Genomic DNA, 26,292 nt, shown 5'->3' on the forward strand with positions numbered 1-26,292 from the left:
TCTGGCCTGGAGAATTCCATGAACAGAGGAGCCTGGCAGGCTGTAGTCCATAGAGTCACACACAGTCAGACATGAGTGAAGCAACTTAGCATACATGCATAGGATTTAGGCTCTTTATCTAGATTTCAAAATGTATAAAATTCTGCATTTTAGAGCAAAGTATTTTTTTTACTAAAAGACTTTTGTTAGGTAGGTAAGACAAATAGCATCTTAGTAGTCATCTAGTACTACAAATTATATGAACCTAAAAATCTTGTTTGTTCCTTAAATATTTTGAATTTGAGTTAGTGATGACACATGGGGCTGAAAGCAGCTTACTTCTGAAGTTTTTCAGTATTTCCTCAGGGTTTTCATTGTCTTTAGATTATTTTCCTGTTAGCAGTCTGGTTTCTAGTGCAGTGGCTGTTAAACTTTTTGGTCACAGATCCCTTTATACTCTTAAAAATTACTGTAGACCCCAAAGAGCTTTTCTTTATGTGTGATATATTCATCTTTTTATTAGAAATTAAACCCAATAAATTAAGATATTTTATTTAAATATTATTTTTAATGTATATCTAATCCAATTACATACTAAGATAACATTTTAATGAAAAATTATTCTTCCAGAATGACAAAAAATTTTAGTGCAAAGAGTGGCTTTCTTTTACACCTTGTAAATCTCTTTGCTCATGTGGCATAATACACAAAAACTGGATTCTCCTGTTTGCTTTCACATTAAATCAGTTGTGATTGCACATGTCATGTAACCTCTGGAAAAATTCATTGTACATTTGTAAGAGAATGAGCATGAAAATGGCAAATAACATCCTAGTGTTTTTATGAAAGGAGTTTTGAGCTTTAAAGATTCTTAGAAGGGCCTTAGGGACACCCCCAGGAAGCTCCAGATAATACTTTGAGAACTGCTACTTTGCAGAAGCTTGGCTTATATTCAGTGAATGTTATCTGCACCCTTGAGGAAGTATGATTTTGTCCCTTTATTTGAGAAATTATTTTGTGAGTATAACATTAAGCTGGTTTTACAGTTTCATCAAGATTTTTGGTCTTACACAGCAAATCTGCAGGTTAATCTATGCTATTTGCCAAAAATGAAAGCACTAAAAATGTAGTTTCCAGAAGTACCTTTTGACAAATAACTTCTTGAATTTTTGAAGAAGTACTCATTTTCTGTTTTGTTGTAGTTTTCTATATTAAAAAAATACAATAGTCTATTGGTGTTTTCCATAAACCCAAAATAGGGTATAATGCTGATTATAATGAGCACAATTTAAGTTTAATAGCAATTAAAAGCTTCTTTAAGACGTTGATTTTTGAATGTCTTTTTCTCCCTGTTGCTCCCTTTATAACAGTTATATTTTTAACACATCCTTCGTTGTTCAGTCGCTCAGTCATGTTCACCTCTTTGCGACCCCGTGGACTGCAGCTCGCCAGGCTTCCCTGTCCTTCACCGTCTTCTAGAGCTTGCTCAAACTCATGTCCACTGAGTTGGTGATGCCATCCAGCCTCCTCGTCCTCTGCATCCCCTTCTCCTGCCTTCAGTCTTTCTCGGCATCAAAGTCTTTTCCAGTGAGTCGGCTCTTGGTACCAAGTTGCCAGAGTACTGGAACTTTAGCTTCAAGAGCAGTCCTTAATATTCAGGCTTGATTTCCTTTTGGGTTGACTGGTTTGATCTCCTTGCAGTCCAAGGGACTCTCAAGAGTCTTCTTCACCAGCATAGATGCTGTATATTGTAGAATTTAATGATGATTTAATATTTGCTTTCATTCGTGCTACTCGTCTAGTTATTTTGCCTTTAGAGTTTAATTCCTTTACAGGTAAAAATATCGGTATTTCTAATCTGAGATGTTTTTGTCTAAAAGAATTTTTGTTTCCCATAGGCTTTTAGGTTATTTTATAATTGGAAGAGTGAGAGATTGTAATAAAGATAAAATAATTCACCAATTTTATAGTTAATGTAAAATTATCTTTTTTACTTTTTAGGTGTAGAGTATGGTGATTACTATTTCTGATGCTTTAAGTGTTCATAGTGCCTTTTAACACAATTTTTTCTTTCAAATTACTCCTGTTCCTTGTTGCACCTTGTAATTGTTTTACTTTATAGGTTTATAAGTATTCTACCTCATATATTTTTTAAGTATAGATTGTAGATGATGTGTATGTGTATGTAATCTTTAAAACACTGGTACATAGAAAAGCATGTGGTGGAAGGTCATATTTAAAGATTTTTATAAAGCTTGATGTTTTGTACTCAGTTTTTTTGTGTGTGCAGAATTTACTTACGAGCTTGATGACTTGAAAGTAGTAATTGGTGAGACTTAAGGCAAGCGATTAGGCTTTTTGGTGTTTGTAACATACTAGTGTTGATGAAGATTATAATTTCCAAGTGAGAAATAGAAAGCATAGTTCCCATTGTTCTGGTGTGCTTCTTTCTTTTATTTGAACTGAATAGAGAAATAATAGGTAGTTGATAGCTGGTAACTATATATATTAGTTAGCTCTTGATCCACGACGACAGATTACTTTTGTAGAGCGCAGTGGTTTAAGACACATACGTTTATTGTTGAACAGTGATTGTGGATTAGCAATGTGGGGACGGCTTAGCTGGTTCTCTGCTTCAAGGTCTCTCACAGACTTTGAGATGGTCATCTCAAAGACTTCCTAAGAAAAGATTCATGTTCAGATTCACAGACTTCTTTGTTAAAAGATTCACTTCCTCTTCACCATGGTAGTTTGCTTCATCATAGCATGAATGCTGAGAACACAGTAGAAGAAACCAGCAAAATAGAAGTCAGTCTCTTTTGTAACCTAGTCATGGAAATAACATTCCATCATTTTTGCTGTATTTCATTTGTTGGAAATAAATTATTATCTAGCCCACCTTCAAGGAGAGGATATGAATACCAGAGGGTGTAAAAAGACATGAATACCAGGAGGCAGGAATCATTGGAAGCCAAGTTGGAGGCCTCCTATCACAGAACTCTTTCTTTGCCTAAGTTATGTAAAATAATGATGGGATACATTAAGAATGAATTCATAGATAATTTTTATTCCAGTTTTTAACTTAAATACAGAGCTATTGCTTTTGTGAGAATTTTAAAAATAATGAATTTATAGTTGAATTCCTTTCGATGTGATGTTTCGCTGGCGGGCTGCCTTTCTGTTCCTTTGTACCAGTTCCTTCAACCCCCTGACAGTCCCCCCACCCACCCTTACACTTCTTTACATTTAAAAGTTCATATTACATACTAGAAAAGTTAAATCCTATTTTCTTTCTTTTGAAGGTGCCAGACAGTATAGGCTGTCATACAGCTGTACTGTTTTATATCACAGTGGCACATGCTTTAATAAAAATTTGAAATGGAGTTTATGCGTTTTGAGTAGCTTCGCAGTGCAGTTTGCAGGGAAGTCTGAATGTAAATCCATTGATTCCCAAAATACAGTCTCTGGTCAGCAACACCATCATCTCCTTGTTTGGAATGCAGATTCTCTGCCTCATGCCAGACCTACTGCATCAGAAGTTCCAGGGGAGGGGCCCAGCAATCTGCATTTTAACAAATTCTTGAAGTAATTCTGGTGGTCGCTAAAGTGTCAAAACCCCACCTATTCATTCCCTTTAGAACTTGAATATAACTTTTCCAAAAGCTTTTTGCCAGTAATAGAAATCTTACTTTTACTACTGTATGCAGAATTTCCCAGGAAAACATTTTGTTTTTGCTACTCATTTTAAAGATAAAGCATATAGAAACACAGTGTGTAATTTGTGTATTTCAAATCTGTTGGCTGGGCAGCACATGTGTTGGCCAGGAAAGTTGGGAGTGCCAGGAGAAACAGGACAGGGAATTTTGAGGTGAATTTTGTCCTTCATTTTACTGTTCTCTCGTTAACAAAAGTCAAATACTAAATAGTGATTTTCTAGATGACAATTGTGTTGGTCTAACATTATATTACATATTAAACTTTTTAAGTAGCATTGGTGGCTCAGAGGTTAAAGCGTCTGCCTCCAATGCGGGTGACCCGGGTTCGAACCCTGGGTCGGGAAGATCCCCTGGAGAAGGAAATGCCAACCCACTCCAGTATTCCTGCCTGGAGAATCCCATGGACTGAGGAGCCTGGTGGGCTGCAGTCCACGGGGTCACAAAGAGTCGGACACGACTGAGTGACTTTACTTACTTACTTAAAATATATTTACTAATTGTCAAAAGAATGGATCGTACAGTGTTTCATCAACTCTAAAGTTCTGTTTCAGTGAACTTTAATTCAAAATTAAGATTTGAATTATCTTAGATGAGATATACATCTCGCGCTATCTTAGATGAGGTATATGTCTCACGCAAAGCATCTTCTCTAGTTTCTATGCCAACTTTCTGATGTGTAGATATTGTTTGGAAAGACATCCATATCTATCTATGTAGCATAATTTTTGTGTTCTTAATTCCTTTCAGTTGATTTTTGAGAAGAATCTTTCTTATGATACTAATATAGTAAGAAAACTTAAAAGCAGAATGTTTGTAATTTTAACTGTCTTCATAGCACACTTAATAGTTTGGTTATATTCTTTTATTTTTATGTTTTGTGGAAGTTTGGTAACTTAAATGTTTTTGAAGACTAAATGTTGAGAGAGGTGAATAGTATTTTCTTAGTTATTTTATATGAGTTCACATTGTAGTTAGCTTAAGTGATGTATGTTGTTCATGTATTTACTTGGGTAAAGTTATTAGGATTACAGGGTGGGTTGCTGAAATCGTCATGGTTACCTTACCATACCTAGGACAATGGTCATGAATTAAATAGTCATGCATTTAAATATGAAAACTGGGACATATAGTGAAGTTCAGTAGTACTCTAAAAAAAATCTATAATCTTCTAATGAAGATCAAGTAATAGCTATTAAGAGCATTTAATATACTCTGCCTGCCTTAATTTCCCACTTAGTGTGGTGTCTGGAACTTTTGTTAGTTTGTATTGTTTGCTGGATTCTTTTAGCTTAGTAATGTAGGAAGCAGGGAGGTAGCTCGAGGTATGAGAATTGCCATGGAGTGTAGCTCATTGTAGTAGACTTGTGGATGCCTAATGATTTTTGAAACATGACTGCTGCATTATTTATTTCATCTTGTTGGTTTGAGTTTACCATATCCTTTTATTGCATGGGTGGTTAAGTAAGGTGCTTCATTCTCCATTTTAAGGCCTGCTTATTTCCTTAAGTTCTGTTTGAATAAACCTCTTAATCTGGTAAAACATGCATAGAAAATTTTTAAATTATTAGCAGATGTTTCCATTGACAAGCAAACATTTGAAAGCAATTTTTTTCATTATTTTTTCCTGTGTACTTAGTTAATGAATTTAGGTTACTTTTCCTCTTTGGGAATAGTTTTGATGCAGTTTTTAAAAGATAGGATTTAGTAAACCATTCTGACTTTGTTGAAGTTCTTTATGATTGAACGTTTTGCTTGAAAAAGTTTTTCATATTTGAAATTTTTCTACTTAGTAATGTCATTTTTCTTCAAACAAGAAAATTATAATTTGTATGACACATAAATTTTAAATTAGGATTTAAGGACACATTCGAAGAGTCCCTGGTGGCTCAGATGATAAAGAATCTGCTTGCAATGCAGGAGACCCAGGTTCTAACCCTGGGTCAGGAAGAACCCTTGGAAAAGGGAATGGCTACCCATTCCAGTATTCTTGCCTGGAGAATTCCATGGACAGAGGAGCTTGGTGGGCTACAGTCCATGGGGTCGCAAAAAGTCAGATACGACTGAGCGACTAACACTTTCAGTTTCTTGACCAGTGTAAATTGAGAATGTTTATCCGTAGTTTATTCCTTTAAAGATTATAATGTGTGCGAGTGAGAGTCACTCAAGTTAGTATTTACTGACTTGTGTTGAAGTAAACCACCACATTCATTTTAGCGTGCCCTAGGGATGTAAATATGTGAATTGGCTATATCCCTTGTCTCTACTCCCACAAGTCAAGGGAAATAATAACCTTTCCACACTCCTGTCACCAATAGAAACAATTCATGTCCATACTTGAACATCCCTCATAGCTTTACTATAGTGAATATCCATCATCTTCCGAGTTACCTTGTATTACCTGCAGTATTTAAGAGCCCCCTATCACTTTGCCTAATATACTGTTAAAATAACAAGATCAGATGTTGATTATCAAGCTTAGTGTTAATTTCATGGAGTTTGATATTTGTGTGTGCACAAAGGTGCTTTTTTTTAACTAACATCTCACTTTGTTCGTGGTTACAATTAGTGGGGAAATCTTGTTATCAAGTTGTTAGACTGGGTTTTCATCAGGAAGTCTGATATTATACTCGAATTGTTGGTCCTCTGCAAGAAAACAGAATGCTGCTTTTGAGTGAATAAGCCAGGACGATGAGGCGAGGGGTTTTATTTCAAAGTTTTCTTTCGTGATGGCATAAGTACATAACAGGTTTTGAAATCCAGTTACTATATTAAATTTCATCACTTGTTTTTTAGGTATTCCAATAACTGTACCACCTCCAGGTAAAACTTTTTTCATGTTTTCTCCATCATTGTTAATAAACATGAAATTTCAAGCTTATAGTTACAGGAGGGACGGTGTTGATGTGGTTAGAATATAAAATAGGTTATTGGGATTTCAAGGTCCTATTTTCAGCTCTGCCTTTGCTTCATTCCAGTTTTGATTAAGATACTTAGTTTTCTTATACCTGTCTTACCCATTTCTGTAGAAATAGAGATTCTGAGAAAATTCTTACCATATCAATTTATTGAAGAAAACAGAGTATAGGATTAAAAAGAAAATTTTTATTAAAAATTGTTTTTTCAAACCAAAGAATTTTTTATATGATGAAGTGACTGCAAGAGAAGAGAAAGTTCCCATTTATCTTGATTTTATCATGGTTTCTGATTGTTTTACCCTCCTGACATAACTCAATATTATGAGAAAATATGTTCTGAACCACACTGATAGGTTGACAGCTGGTCAGATGATTGTTCATGGAGCAGTGATTTAATTGTTCACTCTTCTAAGAATATGATCAACAGGAGTGTTACATGTGGCCCAGTGTGGGTTTTTGTTTTTTTTTTAGTACAGTTTTTCAGGGTGGTGGTTTTTTTTGTTTTGTAGTGTGATACAGATATGATAGTGTGTGTTTATGAAGTTCAGTATTGAAAGTCATGAAATATAAAGAGATGAGAGGTGACAGTGCTTGGAAGGGTGGGTCTAAATTCAAAATGACCTTGATAAATAGTGGAGTTTAAATAGCTTAGGATAGTATACATATTTAGTTGTCAGATAGAGAGTCACTGATTATGTATGAGTGTGGCTGAAAAAGACCTATCAGGAGAAGTCTTAAAGGAGTCATTGGTCTGTCCTTACAGGTTAAAAAGAAATGTGATTGTAAGATTATCTAAAATAGGATTGTGGACTCTAAGACTAAGTAGTAATTGCTAAGTTTTACACTGCTAAGATATTTAATAGAGGAGAACCTAAAACTCGACACAGTGAAGATGAGCATGGTGAATTTAAAACAGCTTGAAACAAGGCTAAAAATTGATTTAAATGGACATTTGAAAAGGGGTAGGAGAACTGAAATTCATTTTTACATAGAATACTAAAAAGGAGGCTTAGTGGAAGTGTTTTCAAACATGTATTTTGTTGGATTGCTTCTTGTCCTCATTAAGATCAGTATGTGAGTTGTAGTATGAGAAATTTATATTACATAATTTAATGTACTTTGTAATAGTCAGGGTTGTTAAAACTTGGCAAAAATTGATGTCATAAAGAATTGGTATTGTAAGTTGTAGACTCTTCAAGTGTTGTTGAGATGCTTTGTTGCCTGACTGAATTTGAAAGTGCAGAGTAGATTAACTGTTAAGGTCCCTGGTAGCCGTATTCTGTGGTATTTCATCTAGGTTTTGTGGATTATTCAGAATGCAGACCTCATGATACAAAGCTGCAAATTATTTCCTTTCTAAACTAATTTAAAAACTACATTATATGCTTTTCTTTGTAAATTAGTTCTTTAGGGTTGTGCTATTTAAAACACATTTTATGATGGATATTCTCAGCCTTAAGCATTATATATTTACTGGTAAGATTTTATTTTAAAATTATGCATTTTAAGACCATTTCTATACATATAAACTCTCAAAATATTTTTGAAAGAGGTAAATGTTATTTTATTTGCTTTTCTTCTAAAATACTTTAAATGTATCTGGTGGCAATCCTACTACTGTTTAATATATGGAAAAGGTAAGGCATTGAGATTAACTTTCTTATACTCACAAAATGGGCTGTGTGTGGTGCTGAAAATAAGACCGAGTGTCCTGACTCCCAGTTTGTGCTCTGTGTATTAGACCAGACTGTTCATTCAAAGTTAATATTGATCCAAAATCTGTTTATAAATTTAAGCTCCATTTTTTTCCTGTCCATTATAACATAGAGAAGCACGTTATAGTCCCAGAGAAATTTAATGACACACAACTTTTACCTCGACATTGTATTACATTCTAACTTCTGTTTATCTTATGATTGAATGTTTCAGGTTTTCCTCCTCCACCAGGTGCTCCACCTCCATCCCTTATACCAACAATAGAAAGGTAATCAGTATGGACACTATAAATTTTTTATCATTCATAGGCTTTTGACAGAAGAATCATATGTATCTTGGTAATATTTTCAAAGATTTAATTTTGTAAACAGTAGTACCTACCTTTTAATTCATGAGTCTAGATCTGTGTTATTTACTCTTAGATAAGATATTGGACCTATACCTAATTATAGAACAGGACAAAGAAAACGAAATGATAGTTATTTTGAAATAGCTTGCTTTGATTTATGGTACTCTTATTAAAGAAACCGCTAGATTGGTAAAAACCTGGCTATAGTCAAGTTTTGTGGGATATACAAACAGATGACTAGAAATTATGAATAATGCATGTCTGTTTTAGGATTAAGTAAGGACAGCTACTATCAGGGACCACAGTAAAGAAAAGCTGCCTTATTCCTTGCGACCCAGTGCAACTCGGCTTCCATAGAGGAAGAATGGATCCCTTCTGCCTGGCAGTTACCTTATTTTTTATACCCTGTATTTATAGTTTATGTTATTTGGAATGCTGTGGTAAAGAACATTTACCTCATGGATGGCAATATCATGTTTAACAGCATATGCTTTGGAATCACACAAACCTGGTTCAAATTTGCCTTCAAAATTTCCCAGCTTTGTGGCAAGGCAGGGTGCATAATAACTCATTGAGACTCAGATTCCTCTTTTGCCAAATGGGGTTGATAGAATTATGAAGATTAAAACAACTCAGGTGAATATAAAGCATCAGCACCATTCTTGGCAGACAGAAATAACCAATAAATGGTAGCTATTATTATTTCCTTAAGAGTGGCAAAAAACTAAAAAAAATACTGTATTTCTGAGAAAGTGATTCAAACTAAAGAAAAATCATGGGAACTTTAGATCAGTAGCATCAAACTGCATATGATTTTCAGAAGAAATGATAAAACTCAGCAAAGTGTGACTTGTGAGACCATAAGCATTTAATTTTAAATCCTTGTTATATATATTTGTTTTCTCATTCAAAATGTTAAGAAGTAGTATTTGTTGAGTCTGTCAGTAGGGCGGAATTTCTGATTTTTATTCATTAAAATTAGTTTTTTAAGGCTAAATTTTAACTATGTCTGAAGTACTCTGTCAGCCTCAAAGTTTCTGTTATCTGTTGTGTCAGGCTGAATTGATTGGACTATTCATGTTAAATAATACTAACAAGCTGTATCTTCTTTATATGTGGTATTAGGCTTAATACTGTTAATAGCCTGTGTTTTCAGTATTAAAAAATAAAGTTATTATGGAATTGCAGCTACCATAATATGGTGGTTGTAATTCCATAGTAACTTAATTTTTTAGTACTGAAAACACAGGCTATTTAACAGTATTACACCTAACACTACATGGACGGAGGAGCCTGGTGGGCTACAGTCCATGGGGTCGCAAAGAGTGGGACACAGTTGAGCGACTAAGAACAAACAAAAACAAACAGAACAAATTACATGGTGGTTAAGTAAAAGTCATAATTCTACCTTATGTTTTGCGTTTGCGCCAAGCTAAAATTCAGAACTTGCAACATGTAAAAATACATTTTTCTTTGACAGTGGACATTCCTCTGGTTATGATAGTCGTTCTGCACGTGCTTTTCCATATGGCAATGGTAAGTGTTATTTTTTAATTGCCCGGATTCAGTTTAAACCAGTAAAGTACTTAAATTCTTTAAAATAGTAGAAACATGCTCCCATGGTTTAAAGTACTATCTTAAAAGGAATTTAAAAATGTTTACTCTAGAAATAATGAGTCTTACATATATTCCAGGTTACTTAACAGAATATTTTTCATTTCTTTAGTAAAGATGTAATTGTCCCTCCTTCCTGAGGTAGCAGTAGCGTCATCTCCATTGTGTATCAAGTTCCCTGCATGCATGTATCTATTTCTTAGCTTTCAAGACTATTCATTTGGTTAGTTTTTAATTATCCCTATGCTAACAGTGCCACACTTACTATAAAACTCTTTAATTTTGAGTTTTATAGTAAATCTGACATCTGTTTTAGCAAAAGCTATCTTACTCTGCTTCAGAAGTGATTTGGGCCATTGGTTTTATATATCTATTTTAGAATCAACTTTTCAAGTTTCATTGAAAACTATTGAGATTTTTATTAATGACTAACTCATGTTTACAATATGACAAACTATTGATTCATGTAATCCTGACAGCCTTATAAAGCAGGCATACTGTTACCATTATTTTATGGACTAGGGAATTTAAGAACAGCCAGATTAAGTAATTTGCCCAGTGTCACGCAGTAAGTGGCATAGTCAGGTCAGAATTTGAAACCATGCAGCCTGCTGCCAGAGTCCTTTCTCTTACTGTACTGTGTTATTATCCTGATGCTCTAGGTCAGTTTGTAGGAATTCATGCCTTACAACATTGAGTTAACTTCTGAACAAGCATTCTCTCCATTTACGGAGATATTCTTTAATGTGTTCCAGTTGAGTGCTATAACTCTCCCTCCACTTCTTAGACATCTTTAGTTAGATTTAGTCATAGGTACCTAATGTTTTTATTGTCCTTATAAATAGTATCTTCATGTAAGCCACGTGTTCTGTTTGTGTTTGCTTGTATTTAGAAATAGAATTGGGTTTTGTTTTATTTATATGTATAACAGGTATATCAGTATATACTTTGTAGCTGTTACCTGTAGAACTGAGGCAATATCATCTACCCTTCTTTCCTTTTCAGGTATTTATTCCTCACACCCCATGCCTCCTCATTTTTTGATCTTACTGGTCTGACTAGGACCTCTATATAATGTTGAAGTACTGCAAGTGGAGTTCTTGTCTGGAACTGCCCCACCTACCCTTTAAAAAAATTTTTTTAAGGAAATCCTTTTATATTTATATTATGCAATTTTTACTCTCAGATTTTTGATAGAACCCTCTGTCAGAATAAGGAAAATCTCTTCCAGTTTTCCAAGGGCTTTTAAACTGTGAATGGATATCGAGTTTCATCAGATGCTTTCTGAGTTGATCGTATTGTTTTCTTTCTCTGTTAATGTGGCAGATTTCTAAATTTTTCTAATATTAAACCACTGTTTATTTGCTGACATAAACCTAATTTGGTCACAACTGATTACTTTTTTAAAATAAATACAGACTTACTTAGAATTTGGACATCTAAGTTCATATATAAGTTCATATGTAATATTGTTCTGTGATTTTCCTTTATTTCTATTGTCGTTAACTGGTTTTAGTATTAAGGTTATACAAGCCACATGGGATAAGTTAAGGGGATAATCTTTTTTCCCATTCTCTGAAAGTTTTTGTATTATTCAACTGGTCTGTACCTTATAAATGAGTAAAAGTCACCTGTAAAAGCCATCTGGTCTTGTGGGAAGGTTTTAAATTGCTGATTTAATGTCTTTAATAATTATGAGACTAGTCAAGATTTCTTTGAATTACTTAATGTGTTGGTCTAAAATATATAATACTCTGTGTTGTTTAATCCCTGTAACATCTGTAGTTGTAGTCCCTTACTGGTTCTGATATTTTTTTATAAGGTCTCTTTCCTAATCTTGTCAGAAGATTATTATGTTTTACTCATCTAGTCTTTAAGAGCCAACTTCTACCTTTGTTTACTACATGGTAGTTTTCTGCTGACATGATTTCTTATCTCCCTTCTGTTGGATTATTCTACTTTTTTCTAAGCTCATAAGTTGAAAGCTTAATTCCTTCACGTTCCATCTTTTGTAATGCAGGTTTTTTTAAGATTAATTTCCTTCAGAACAGTTTTCATTTTGACATATTGTACTTTCTTTGTGTTCAGTTTTTAAATGATTTTAAATTTATGACATTTTTGACTCACCCCTGAGTTATCAGAAATGTGTTTTAAATTTGAGATAAGTGGAGATTATTTTCCCATAACTTTTCATTTTTACTTCTAATTTAAATTGTGTGGTGGTCAGAAAGCATGATGTCTATTATGCTTTGAAAGAACATATTTTCATAAATGTTTCATATGGGTGAAGAGAATGAGTACTCTTTACCTGCCTGGCAGATTTCTATGTTATGTTCATTAAATCAACTCTATTAACAATATTTTCCTTAGTCCTTATATATCTGTAGTGATTTTTTTGTTTGCTTAAAGTGTTGATAATTGAAAAATTACATTAGTCTCCAATGATCATGGTTGATTTTTCTGTTTCTACCTGTATTATTTCTATTAGTTTTTATTCCATGGAAAGTAAGGCTGTGTTGTTAGATATTTGGAAGTTGAATTTGTTTTGTGTCCTTAGTGAGTTGCATCCTCCATCTTCACGTAGTCATTCTTCCTCGGGTGACCCTTTCTGTATGAGTATGCTTTGCCACTTACACAGTTACTCATGGATATTAGGGGATATTAGTGTTTTCCATTTTTTCTCCCATCCTTTCACTTTCAACCATCTTGTTTTTATGTTTAGTGTTCAAAATATAGGTAGAATTTTGAAAAATACAAATCAACAATTTCTGTCACTTAAGTGATTAATTCCATCCTCTTTGTATTACTGTGATTTTTGAGCCATTCAAACTTGTCTTGCATATCCCCATTCTTTCTGTTGTGAAGTGACTGAAATTTTTAGGTGATTTTTTAAAATATTCTTTTTCCCTACATTGTTCTGAAATAATATATTTATCTCTATTTTTTTAGTGGTTACTCTTGAAATATATTTTGCATATATCTAATAGAAGTTATTTTTGTGTGTGAACTCTGTTTATAACTTTTGCTTATTTTTTATGAATGCCTTTTGTTTTATTCTTCAAATATAATTTTGAGTACACATTTCTAGGTTGACCGTTACTTTGTCTCAGCACTCTGAAGATGTCCTAATGTATTCTGGTTTATATTTTTGCTCTTTGGGAAGTTGGTGATGTATCTAATTCTGGTTTGCTGTCCACCTTTCAAATGAAGAGTTAAACCTTTAAGATTTGTTTCTGGCCATGTCCCCAGACTGTGGGTATTCACCGTGTATTACTTCTCTTTTCTACATACTAAATAATTTTCTTTTTAATCTAATGAAGCATTTTTGTGGGATTTTTACCTTTTTTCTCCCTCGTCTTTCTCTTTTGTTTTTTAAGTACCATAACTTTTATTTTTAATTATTATTCTTTCTCTTTAGTTGCCTTTCCCCACCTTCCTGGTTCTACTCCTTCATGGCCTAGTCTTGTGGACACCAGCAAGCAATGGGACTATTACTCAAGGAGAGAGAAAGACCGAGACAGAGAGAGAGACCGAGACCGAGAGCGAGACCGTGATCGAGACAGAGAACGAGAACGCACCAGAGAGAGGGAGAGGGAGCGTGATCACAGTCCCACGCCGAGTGTCTTCAACAGGTATGTTCAGCACACAGGGATTTATACATGTGTGTTTTATATGCATTTCAGAATTTTTATTCAGTGCCAGAATGGAAAATCCAATTCAACTGGGAAAGGATTGTTTGAAGAGTAGTGAGGATAGCCATTTTAAAAGCATCAAGGCTGTCATGTATTTCTTAAGGACTTCCCACTATCTAAAGCAACAGTGTCCAAATTTCTTTGTTCATTTCTTCCTTAAAACAGTTTTGAAAATGTCATACCCCCACTTGCCACATAAAATTTTTCATTTTAAGTATAAACGTTTGGCTAATTGGTAAAGAATCTGCCTGCAATGCAGGAGATCCGGGTTTGATTCAAGTTGGGAAGGTCCCCTGGAGAAGGAAATGACAACCCACTCCAGTATTCTTGCCTGGAGAATTCCATGACCAGAGGAGCCAGGCAGGCTGCAGTCCATGGGGTCAACTTAGCAACTAAACCAACCAACCAACCACATAGATAAAATTTCCAGTCTGTTATAAGTATCATAATTTTGAAAGTTACTGTTATTCTTTTGAACATATCCAGTGGATTAAGGATACTACAGTGATTTGTTAAACATCATTATCCATCTTTTTAAAATGTATAAGCAAGCTCTCTTTAACAGTTGGAAACTCTGGGTTTCTTTTTGTGCTTGAATTCTTATTTCTGAACCATGTCCTGAAAGAATTTTATTCTAATGTAAAGTATTTTTATTATGAAAAAGTATTTTTAATTATCCATCCTATTTACCCTGCAACATACCTATGTAAGTTAATGTATTAAAAACGTAATGACCATAGTAAAGTAAAAGTGAAGTCACTCAGTCGTGTCCGACTCTTGCAACTCCATGGACTGTAGCCCACCAGGTCCTCCATCCATGGAATTTTCTAGGCAAGAGTACTGGAGTGGGGTGCCATTTCCTATTAAGTATTTAAAATTTTTTTCTCATGTTGGTTATCATGATTTATTTCTATATATAAATATGCAAATTCTGAAAATAATTCACTGGAGCTACATTCCTTAGTGTGATGAAAGAGCTTCTGCCCATCTCTTAATTAATGTTTGTATCCATAAATAAATGTTACTATTGTTAGGGGGAAAAAAGGCTTTGCCAGTATTATATTTCTTTCTTTCTTTATTGTATAGATGTAAGCCCTGACAAACCTTGTTCACATGAAATATGTAAATAAGAATTAATGGAATTTTGTTGTGGCTCTGTCGATGTTATTTGAGCACTTTAAGATTTAGTGATATGTCAAAATTATACAATTTACATATCATCAGAAATTACTTTTAAGAATCCATAAGCTCATGGCTTAGTTTTCTTAAAAGCAAAGAATTAGAAATCACCCAATTGTTACTCAGTGTAACAATAAAAGTACCACAGACTGGTAGCCTAGAACAACAGAAATTTGCTCTCACAGGTCTGGAGGCTTTGAGAGAGAATTTGTTCCCTGCCCCTCTCGTACCTTCTGGTTGTTGTTAGCTGTCCTTGGTATCCCTTGATGCTTAACTCCAATTTTTATCTCTGTCTTCACACAGCATTCTCCTCTCTCTGTCTGCGTACAAGTTTCCCTGTTCTTATAAGGATATCAGTCTTTGGATTAGGGCACAGCCAGATCCAGTATAACCTAATCTTGCCTTGATGATTACATCCAGAAAGATCCTGTTTCCAAAGTTTTCAGTGTTCTGAGTTTCTTGGAATATCAAAAGGACTTTACCAAGACTTACCAGAAGACTACAAATTATATTTAATACTCTTCATGTTAGAGGTACCCTGTTCAACTTAGTATGCTTAGAAAGGGTTCAGTTCAGTTCAGTCGCTCAGTTGTGTCCAACTCAGAGTCTTTTCCAATGAGTCAACTCTTCGCATGAGGTGGCCAAAGTACTGGAGTTTCAGCTTCAGCATCATTCCTTCCAAAGAACACCCAGGGCTGATCTCCTTTAGAATGGACTGGTTGGATCTCCTTGCAGTCCTAGGGACTCTCAAGAGTCTTCTCCAGCACCACAGTTCAAAAGCATCAATTCTTCAGCGCTCAGCCTTCTTCACAGTCCAACTCTCACATCCATACATGACCACTGGAAAAACCATAGCCTTGACTAGACGGACCTTAGTCAGCAAAGTAATGTCTCTGCTTGTCAATATACTGTCTAGGTTGGTCATAACTTTTCTTCCAAGGAGTAAGCGTCTTTTAATTTCATGGCTGCAGGCACCATCTGCAGTGATTTTGGAGCCCAAAAAAATAAAGTCTGACACTGTTTCCCCATCTATTTCCCATGAAGTGATGGGACTGGATGCCATGATCTTCGTTTTCTGAATGTTGAGCTTTAAGCCAACTTTTTCACTCTCCTCTTTCAAGGGTTAGGAAAATTGAAATACTGTTAATTTTAGTATATCTTTTCCAAAATGTCTTTAAAAATTAATGGAACACCTTTATGTGTACTTTCATATTTATTTTCATGCAAACCTGGAGCTGCAAGTTCCCCCATTCCATTTATGGAAAATAGCTACCAAATAATTCATGAAATACAGCTCCTATTTATTGGCAAGCCAGCCAGCCACATTATACCCAATTTCTGTGGGGGAAAAGTCTGACTTCATTTTTCTTGTTCTGTTAAATGAGTTAGTCCATATCTCTTGTCTAAGATAAAATAGTCACAGAACTCAAAATAAGGTGCTGCCTCCCCAACGCTGTTTTTGCTTTCCTTTAGAAGGAATTTTTGATTTATTTATTTTTTTTACTAGTTCAGGGAAAATTCTCAGGACTCCCACCATGCTTCTCTGCAGTATATCTGAAGTTAGAATGTCTCACGACACAGGCCAAAATATTCCATTTCTTACTTCATACTTTGTAACAGAAGGATATATAAGAGATAAAGGCCTAAAGCCCTATAAAAAATTTATGGTTTCTGAAATAAAATTGGTCTTACTGACACTAATATTTTTAACTTAGATCTTATTGATGCCATGATGGTTTTTATACCCTGAGCCAATAATGTACTGTAGAAAATTGTTGAAAAGAATGCCTTTGTTTTGTAAAAGATCAGGAACATGATGGAGAAGAGATTAACTGGAGAAATGGTGTGATGTTTTACCTGCAGGTGTATCATTAGGCACTCCATATTTAGGAAGGAATTAGAGATGGCAGTAGCTACTCACTCCATTATTCTTGCCTGGAGAACCCCATGGAGAGGAACCTGGCAGGCTACAGTCCATGGGGTTGCCAAGAGTTGGACATGACTGAATGACTAAGCACGTTTAGGAAAGAATAAATATGGAAGTTCAGGGTATGGAAATTGATTCCCTAAAACTTTGTGCCATTGGAAAGAACTCATTTATTGCTAGCTGAAAGAAGGAATTCAAAATTCTTTTTATGACCCATAAGTCACAAGTCCAGTGCACCCTTCTATATTTTAACCCCAATTCTCTCCCAAGCCAGTATACTGCATGCTCTATCTATAGTGAACTAGTTGTACATCTGGAAGTCCTCATAGTTTTCATACCTCCTTCCTTCATGTTATTCCTATCCTTTACTCCTTCATGTTATTCCTATCCTTTACTGCCTCACAAATTTCTACTGATTCTTCAAGGTTCTGCTCACATTTGTCTTCCGTGAGCTCCTCTGAACCTGAAAGAAAGAATTTAATTATTCCTTCACATATTCCCTAAGCACTTCATGTATTTTCTTTAGAGCATGTCTTTCTTAGTAAGCCTCTTTGAGGGCATTGACTGCCATTTTTCATCTCTCTGTTCTCACCCCTTTGTCCATTTATGCCTGGCACATAATGAATATGTCGGTGAATAAAATGACGTACACATATCAGGGAGGTGAATACAATAGAGAAAAAAAGATCTTGTAAACTTGGTGAAACTGTGCTAGCTAGATAGGTTTTGAAATGGTTAAAAATCACCCTTTATCACTGTCAAGGCATTAATATGAACATCTTTCTAATTAAGATATCCATTGAGGTACCTTTACAGTGTAGAATGAAATACCTTTAAGATAACTTTTTCTTGTTTTACCAGCTACTTTTATGCATAAGATACACAGGTACACAGTTTTCCGGATGTTGCTTGGTGAGATGAAGCAATGTTTCAGTTCAGGATGTGAACATATGCCTGATTCAGACAACATTTGTTTTGTTAGATGTGATCATGTAATCATATACTTCTTAATCCAGAAAGGTTCTTGAGGATTATCCAGCCTAAATTTTAACTTGTCAGGTGAGAGAATGGAAGCATAGAGAAATTAAACCAACAGTACAACCATGGTATCTACTGGAAATATGGTTGAGATATTACTTAAAATCATTTCTAGTCTTGGAATTTGGTAGTTTAAAAATTCTATTGCCTTCTGTTTTTCTTATTTTTCTGTACTTGATTTTTGTTTTTTCTTTCTTCTTTTAGAGGTCATGGGGAATCAGATTAATTCTTTCATTCATTAACTGACATTCTTTGAATCCCCATTATATGCCAGGGACAAAGTTGTGTGCTGAGGATACAGAATTACTCATATACTGTCGTTACAGATTAACCATATAATAATTGTCACCTTAACTAGGACTGTGGTTGGAAGTTTAAAGGTTGTGTAAAAAAAAAAGTGCAGAAAGAAACTCAGTAAGATTTATTAATCTTTTTTCTCTAATACCTGCTAATAATATGACTTATATATTGTAGGCACCTGGTAAAATTTTATTGACTAAATAAGTGAAGGTATGGGTCCATACATGTTTGTATCTGTGTGTGTAGTGTATGTTTCAAGTTTGTGTGGTGGGAAATGTGCTGTTAACTTTAGTCAAAAAAGTGCACAAATTCTGTTAAATCAAGGGCACTACTTTCCAGAAAGTTGAATTGTTTCGAATGTAGTTAAAATTAATATATTCGAGATAGTACTGTTATCTCTTGAATGTACATGTTCACAAGGTAAGGAACGTAATTCAAAACTTAATAGGAAAGAAGTCTAAAATGAATTGCTTTGCTAGAGCTCATATAAGTTTACTTTGCATGAATAATACAATGTTTATAAAATACTTTGAGTTTAATTTCAGGCACACCCATGCACAGATTCTACTCAATTTTTATTGATGCTAAAAAGTGTTAATCGTTAAACCACATTTGATTTTCAGGTTGCTAGCTGTAGGGCATCAGGGGTAATGTTTACCTAAATCTGACTAAAAGTTCAAGGCCAGAGAGGGGAAAACAGGTGGAAGAATTCTGTGGTGTTCTGAATTATCCCAGCAGTAGTGATCTCTGGAAAGTCCCAGCGAAGTGTAAGTGAAGGCTGTGTTTCTTCAAGACTGACATTCTAGCAATGTGGCATGTAGTATGTGCTGTGTTACAAATTACAGAGTTATTGTTTTGAAAATTACAGACAAGTTTCAACGTGTTTTTTAGGCTGCTTAATTGTGGGCCAGAGGGAAGGCTGGTCATTCTAGGGTGTTTGAAATGAGCTCTAATGATTTCCAGGCCCAGAAAAACCTTTGTGCTGCAGCTGCTTATCGGAGAAGGGGTCTTTATATTTTGAGTATGAGACCAAATCTTCCACCATCTGTGGGAACGGTCTCATCAGAAGACCGTTTGGCTTGCTTTCAGAATCTGGCTCAAATCTAATAAAAATTGGTGGCAGGGTGAGAGGGAAAGAGGTTAGAAATGACAAATTGTGAGATAATTGACTTTAGTTATTTTTATGTAAATCTAGTTGGAATCATTACAAAGAGCTTCATTTATTTTTGGCTGCACTGGGTCCTCCTTGTGGTGCACGGGCTCTTTGTTGCTGTGCATGGGCAGTTGGCACATGGGCCTCTTGTTGGAGTGGCTTCTCTTGGTGTGGAGCACAGGCTTTAGAGCGCTGGGGCTTAGTTGCCCTGTGGCAGGTGAGATCTTCCTGGACCAGGAATTGAACACACGTACCGTGCATTGCAAGGTGGATTCTTAATAACTGGGCCATCAAGAAAGTCCCCAAGAACCTCATTTTTAAGGAGGATAACATTAATGCTAATATTTGTCATGGTAGCTAGGTGCAAGTTTATTCTCCTTTTAGAAACTTTATTAGTCAGTTACCTTTACAAAAAGGGTTCTGCTTCTGAAAAGTTTAGCATTAAATTTAATGAAGATAATGAACCTGCATGTTAGTGGATGTTTGTTGAGGGCCTACTCTTGTTCCAGACACACTTTATAAATACTATTATCAGTTCTGCAACAACCCTGAAAAAGACTGTTGCCAGTTTTACAGGTGAGATAACTGAGGAGAGAGGTTAAGTTACTTACCTTGGACCATAGCAGAGTCAGGATTCCCCTGGGGCCTGCTCTGCCCAGACTGCTCTTGCTACTTCCCACTTCCGGACATAGTGCATTACCTTTCTGGTGGCACATTTCCATTTTCCCAATACCAAGTACATATTTATGATTAGGAAAAATTATTTTCGTGTGTGTGTGTGTGTGTGCATATATATCTCTATGTATGTCTGCATATATGAATACTTTTAAAAATAAAAATGTATCACAGGCAATACCAACTTGGTCAGCAATATGACTTGGCATTAGGTATAGCACTCCTGAATTATCACTGTTGCTAAGAGACAATTAGGTTGATTGGTTTTTATATGGCTTATACTTCCACCTGAATCTGTTTCCTATTACTCTCTAAGATTCCTTAGCATCTTGATGCTGTGTACAAATTACTAATTTAATAATTTGTATTACACAGAATATTTCTAGAAACCATAGCTCTTTAGCACACAGTGTTCCAAAAGATACTTTTATTCATTCTAAAAGAAGAGTTCACTGATATTAGGCTGTAGAGAATGTTGGCTTGTATGCTAAATAAAAAGACCTGAAGGATTAAGAAAAAAACAGAGTATATCTCTGTTTTCACAAAAGGGCCTGAAGAGAGGTCTCAGGAGGTAGGTAAAGATGATTATGCTGGTAACAGTAGCCATCAGTCCCAGTTTCCTTAGTCCATTTTCTCCAAGATCAGAAAATGGAGGTGCAGCTTAATATGGATTTGAAGTTATTCCCATGGCCACCTCTCCATCCCACCCCCAGTGACACACACACAGTAGTGGTGTTATCAGGATGTCGGAATTCAAGTGTACACAGGCAGTTTTCAGCCTGCATTTTGTGTGGGTCTTGTGGAAGTTGCTTTGGTGTCACACTGTTCTTAATGTTTGTACTGCTTCTTTAGATGAATATACTTTTTATGTGATTCAAAATCTTAAGAACCTTATCTGTATTTGAAAGCCAAATATTTTTAATAATGTTTTTAGAATTTTAACTGTCTACCTAAGGTTTTATAAATATAAGAGTTTTGGTTGGAAATCTGAGATAAGCAAACATTCTTTTAATTCTAAAAACTAAAATAAAGTGAAAGTGAAAGTCACTCAGTCATGTCCAACTCTTTGCGACCCCATAAACTACAGTCCGTGGAGTTCTCCAGGCCAGAATACTGGAGTGGGTAGCCATTCCCTTCTCCAGGGGATCTTCCCAACCCAGGGATCAAGCCCAGGTCTCCCGCATTGCAGGCAGTTTCTTTACCAGCTGAGCCACAAGGGAAGGTGCAAATTAAAATTTAAATCAGTTTCAGCTCCCAATTTTTGAAGAAAAACAGCATTGTTTTTGTAAAATTTCTTCCCTGTAACAACTGAAAGCATAGAAAAAACTTGATCCTTTAACATAATGTGTAATTACTGTATATTTTGTATTGTATTAGATCTAGTACTAATTTGGGAGCAGCATTGTTTTCTTCTCAGTTCAGCAGACACATACTTTGTACCTGTTCTGTTTAATGTGCTAACATGGGAACTTCTGGACTCAGGTCACCTCTTTTATAATTTGAAGTCGTTCAGAATCAACAGTCCAGCTGTCAAGAATACTTGTTTCTATTCTGTTTCAGTGATGAAGAACGATACAGATACAGGGAGTATGCAGAAAGAGGCTATGAGCGCCACAGAGCAAGTCGGGAGAAAGAAGAACGACACAGAGAAAGACGACACAGAGAGAAAGAGGAAACCAGACACAAGTCCTCTCGAAGGTTTGCTCTTTAATAGTGAATCAGTTTGAAGCCAGGCAAATTGATTTGACTTCAGGAAGTAGAAGCAGACATTGCCAATAACCACTAGAGCATGTATGTGTTCCTAATTAGAAGATCAAGAATAATCTGTTAAAATAGTTGGTTCTTTTACAAATTTCAACAAAGACCTTGAAATCTAACAAGATTATGTTTAATACCCATAAGCCAAAATTAGCATGAAATGAAAAATATATATATGAAAATTAAACTTTACTATATTATCTTGTTGAGCAGGAGGGAATTTGTCATGAATCAGTTTTTAGTAGTAAATATTATTAAAGCAATGTTCAGTTTAATCAAAAAACATTCAGGGCCCTGTAGTCTCAAAAAAAAGCATTACATTTTTAATGTGTATTGTTTGCATAAAATCAACTCTAGAAAGTATTTCCTGTTATGATTTAGTACTTTAGTTTCTAATTTGTAATTATTCTTTTAGAATACAGTATATGGTCCCTACTGGCCCTCTCGGCACAGTGGGCATTGTGTCAGTCTCATAATCTAAAGTATGTGGGCCTTACTGTTCTAGTATAACAACAGTGAAGGTGAGCGTTAAATGTAAGTATAATCCCAGCATAGAAGTCACATAGAATGTGATCACTCTCCAAAATGTATTTGAGAAAAAAAAGTATTAGGTTATTTAAAACCCATTGCTCTCCCAAGAATTTACCTAAAGTGGGTTGATTTGTCACTACTTATGTAGGTAAACATTTTTAAGAAAAATATGCCTTTCTTTTTGCCTTCAGCAATAGTAGACGTCGCCATGAAAGTGAAGAAGGAGACAGTCATAGGAGACACAAGCACAAAAAATCTAAAAGAAGCAAAGAAGGAAAAGAAGCTGGCAGTGAGCCTGCCCCTGAACAGGAGAGCACTGAAGCTACACCTGCAGAATAGGCGTGGTCATGGCCTTCTGTGTATAGTAGTGCCAGAAGTAGATACTGTAAATCTTGTTATTTTTCTGGATAATGTTTAAGAAACTTGCCTTTCATCTTGTTCTGTTAGTATGAAAAGTTAATTTTCTCTTCCAAAATAAAAGAGTGAGTTTTTCATGTTAAGTTAAAATTTTTGTCTTGTAATATTTAAAAAATAAAAAGGCAGTAATGACTTTGTATGGAAGAAAGTAATGTGAATGAGTTACTCAGCAGAGAATTTAAAGAGCTCTGTTTAGCTGTGTACATACACAATCTCTGATAAAAGTCAAGGTTCCCTCTTGGCCGGTTTTCTTTCTTTCTTTCTCTTTTTTACAGCTCAAGCAGGCAAGATTTATCGAGCAAGCAGTACACTTTCGGGGCAAGAGAGTGGGCCAGCCCCCGCAGAAGAGGTCTTGGCTGGTTTTCTTGACTTAATCAAATACCAGTCTCTTACGAAGTTGCACTACAAAAGGCATCAAAAGGTACCTCTGCATATTGAGATTAAAACTAGTCTTTTCTCATCACTGCTGTGGCACTGTGGTTTTGCATATTAAAGAACTCTTACTCAGTTTTGATATCACAGCTTTTTTATAGCAGGTTTTCAGTGTTCTAAATTTGGGTTTATGGTGAAACTAAATGGGGAAGTTTTATATCCACAGTAATAAAATCTAATGGCATTTGGGTTGCCTCTAAAATAACTTGTAGTTTCTAGAGAGCAGGCACATGGACAAATACTCATCACTGTGACAAAAATTTGAATTGCCTCACTGCCATCTTCTGTGAGCCAAACCAGGGTCAAAGTGGTTTGGCCTTTTCTTGATGCTTTTTCAAGGCTTATTGGTTGAGCAGCATGTTGGGTTTTTATAGTTACTAGCTATATTGTGAATGAAAATAAATAACAAGAGCTTTAGTCATTTTCTGTAACATTTAAGAAAATACAAGTTTACAAAATTCTGTGAGCATTTTTAGGGATAATCCATAGGAAGTGTTTGTCAGTGAAGGTAACAACATGGTTTTAAAAGAATGAATTACTAGGAACTTTTAAATAGTGATGATAGAAATGTACTTAGTATCACATACTAAAGGACAGCTATATAATTTTAAAAAAATATTTATTTCTCATTTGATGAACACTTTTCAGCAGTGCACTTTTATAATCCCGTGTCTGGAAATTGTTTTTAAAATGTCCATAATGAATGCTTTACAGACCTCAGCACATACCAAATTTTAATTAAACTGTATGATTTGAATTCAGTGGGAGCATACAAACCATGTCAGCTGTTGAAGAGCCTTATAGTGAGTAGAAAATTTAATCTTAAAGCTGTGGAGTAATGAGAAATGTTCCACACTGAATAAAAATTTTATATTTTGAGAATTATATTTTCTGAGGTGTAATTTGCTTTCATTAGATCCTACTTTTCCTGATGTTAAAGTTTAGTATTTTTACAGTATAGCCTTCAAATAAAAAAAAAAAATGACAAGATAAATACATTGTTTCAACTTAGCTTACTTGTGATTTCCTATTTTTCTATAACCCATCATTCATTCTATAAAAAAGTGCCAGGCCAAGAAGCAATGGTGAGAGTTATTTTTCCTTTAAGTTCTTTTAGCATCCTTGCCAAGCAGGCATGTATCATTCCTGTTGTACTTCTACCATTGACAGCCAGAAGAATATCACCACATCTAAAAAGTAAATAAATAAACAAGGTATATGATTAACATTCTGAGCCATAGCTGAAGTTAATGCAATTTTTATGGTGGTCCTTGTTTTTGCTACGCTTGTCAGTTTTGATTATATTACTTCTAACTAAGATTCTCCCCACATCCATCACTTAAATTCTATCAAATTGTATTATTCATCTTGTTTTAGGAAGATTTCTAAAAGTAGCAGAAGTTGCTGTGTGGGATCAAGAATAACTTAATTTTGGATTTCTTGGGAATGGAGTGCTACATAAATGTTTAAAATTTATGACCAATAAAAATAGGCATAATAAATATATGCCTTATTTCAAATGGGGCCAAGCTTTTGCACATAAAAACCAGAATCTTTGAATATAAGTGTTTTGTTAAGCAGTCATTATTATTACCTAATTCTTCCATCATTGTATGCTGGTGTTCCTTCAACAATGGATTTGATAAAAAAGGGTTTGTTTCCATTGTATTCTTCATAACCTCCTACGATGCAGAAGCCTAGACTTCCAGCTGTATTTCTTCGTAATATAACATCTTTACAGTTATACAGGTACCTTAAATAGAACAAAATCAATGTAAATCCACAGTTAATTTGAACTCATAGTAATTACTGTGGTTCATCTCCCATTCCCTTTATTGGCATTATTAGGGTTAATAACATGCGATGGTTCTCACTCAAAATTGTCGTAGCCCAGTAACCTTTGTGCTAAAAAGCTGGCTTTTTCTCACTGAACTTACCTTTTCTAAACACCCTTTAAAAAATGAGGCCATCTATTTATTACATTCTGTTTATATGTCTACTAGGAAAGATTCATTTTCCCCTTGAAGATTTAACCCCTCAATTTATATTAAAAAGTTAGTTATGCCTAAATCTTTACTGATGAACCACATTCAAGCATACTTACAGTACCATTTTTTTAAATTATGGATATAAATAATTTTTAATGAAGGAAAGTCTTTGAATAAATGGTTAATCTGAAAAAATGTAAACATAACTGTCATTAATGCATTTCCTGAAGTATTATTTTGACTTAATCAGTTTATACATAGTTCTACATATTTGATAGGTTATAGAGAAGCATGCAGGCCACATAATATAGTGAGTGGAGATTGAGGTACATTTAAAGATAATAAGAATGATTCATATCGAAGGGGGAAAAAACCCAGCGGTAAACTGAATAGCAAGTTATAGTAGGAATAGGAGAATGACCACAGGTCTTCTGTAAATGAGTAGAACCTTCAGCTAAAATAGAAAACTAGATTGAGGAAGCTGTTCCTTTATTATTCAGTGGCAATTAGATCAGTGTTAACATAGATGCAAGCTAAGTACAAAACTGTGTTACAATTATGACAGGTATATCAGGAGCTGGATTTGACTCCAGAATCCCCAGGCCAGGAACTGTTTTGAAAGGAAATTAGCATTTTCATGTTGGTAAAAATCAAGATATGGTGATTTTGTTTATAAACTCTACATTAAAATATTAACTGATTTTTGAGAAACCAATTAAAAAACTCTCTTATGAAATGTTTTAAGTGATAAAATTGGTTATTGTTACCGACCTTGCTAATTAATGTAACAACTTTTTCTTGGCATTTAGACTCCCATTTGAAGTAAAATAAGATTTGGGTTTGATGGTGGGTAATTTTAAAATGTAGTACTAAAATTCAACTCAGTTTTTTTGTTTTGTATCTGTCATCATAG

General features: G+C 34.8%; 2 protein-coding genes across 15 annotated transcripts in view; one reads left to right on the top strand and one right to left on the bottom strand.

Annotated features, from left to right (window-relative positions):
- The window catches only part of FIP1L1 (factor interacting with PAPOLA and CPSF1), a 75,575-nt gene extending 52,265 nt beyond the window's left edge, over positions 1–23,310 (top strand). For 4 of the 12 annotated variants that reach the window (XM_052641813.1, XM_052641818.1, XM_052641821.1 and 1 more), the window contains 6 exons: positions 6,489–6,515; positions 8,540–8,594; positions 10,156–10,211; positions 13,708–13,921; positions 21,814–21,951; positions 22,734–23,309. In XM_052641813.1, coding sequence (XP_052497773.1) covers positions 6,489–6,515; positions 8,540–8,594; positions 10,156–10,211; positions 13,708–13,921; positions 21,814–21,951; positions 22,734–22,881 — 638 coding nt within the window. In that variant the 3' untranslated portion in view covers positions 22,882–23,309. Of the gene's footprint in view, positions 1–6,488; positions 6,516–8,539; positions 8,595–10,155; positions 10,212–13,707; positions 13,922–21,813; positions 21,952–22,733 lie in introns of all 12 variants that reach the window. The other 8 variants (XM_052641815.1, XM_052641820.1, XM_052641819.1 and 5 more) reach the window with 6 other exon arrangements.
- Positions 23,311–23,993: 683 nt separating this feature from the next.
- Positions 23,994–26,292, bottom strand: part of LNX1 (ligand of numb-protein X 1) — a 189,412-nt gene continuing 187,113 nt past the window's right edge. For all 3 annotated transcript variants that reach the window (XM_052641810.1, XM_052641809.1, XM_052641811.1), the window contains 2 exons: positions 24,986–25,144; positions 23,994–24,581 (listed from right to left, as the gene is read on the bottom strand). In XM_052641810.1, the coding sequence (XP_052497770.1) occupies positions 24,446–24,581; positions 24,986–25,144 (295 nt within the window). In that variant the 3' untranslated portion in view covers positions 23,994–24,445. The remainder of the gene's footprint in view (positions 24,582–24,985; positions 25,145–26,292) is intronic.

The sequence above is a fragment of the Budorcas taxicolor genome, chromosome 6, assembly GCF_023091745.1.
Source record: "Budorcas taxicolor isolate Tak-1 chromosome 6, Takin1.1, whole genome shotgun sequence".
In the NCBI taxonomy this organism is placed as follows: domain Eukaryota; kingdom Metazoa; phylum Chordata; class Mammalia; order Artiodactyla; family Bovidae; genus Budorcas; species Budorcas taxicolor.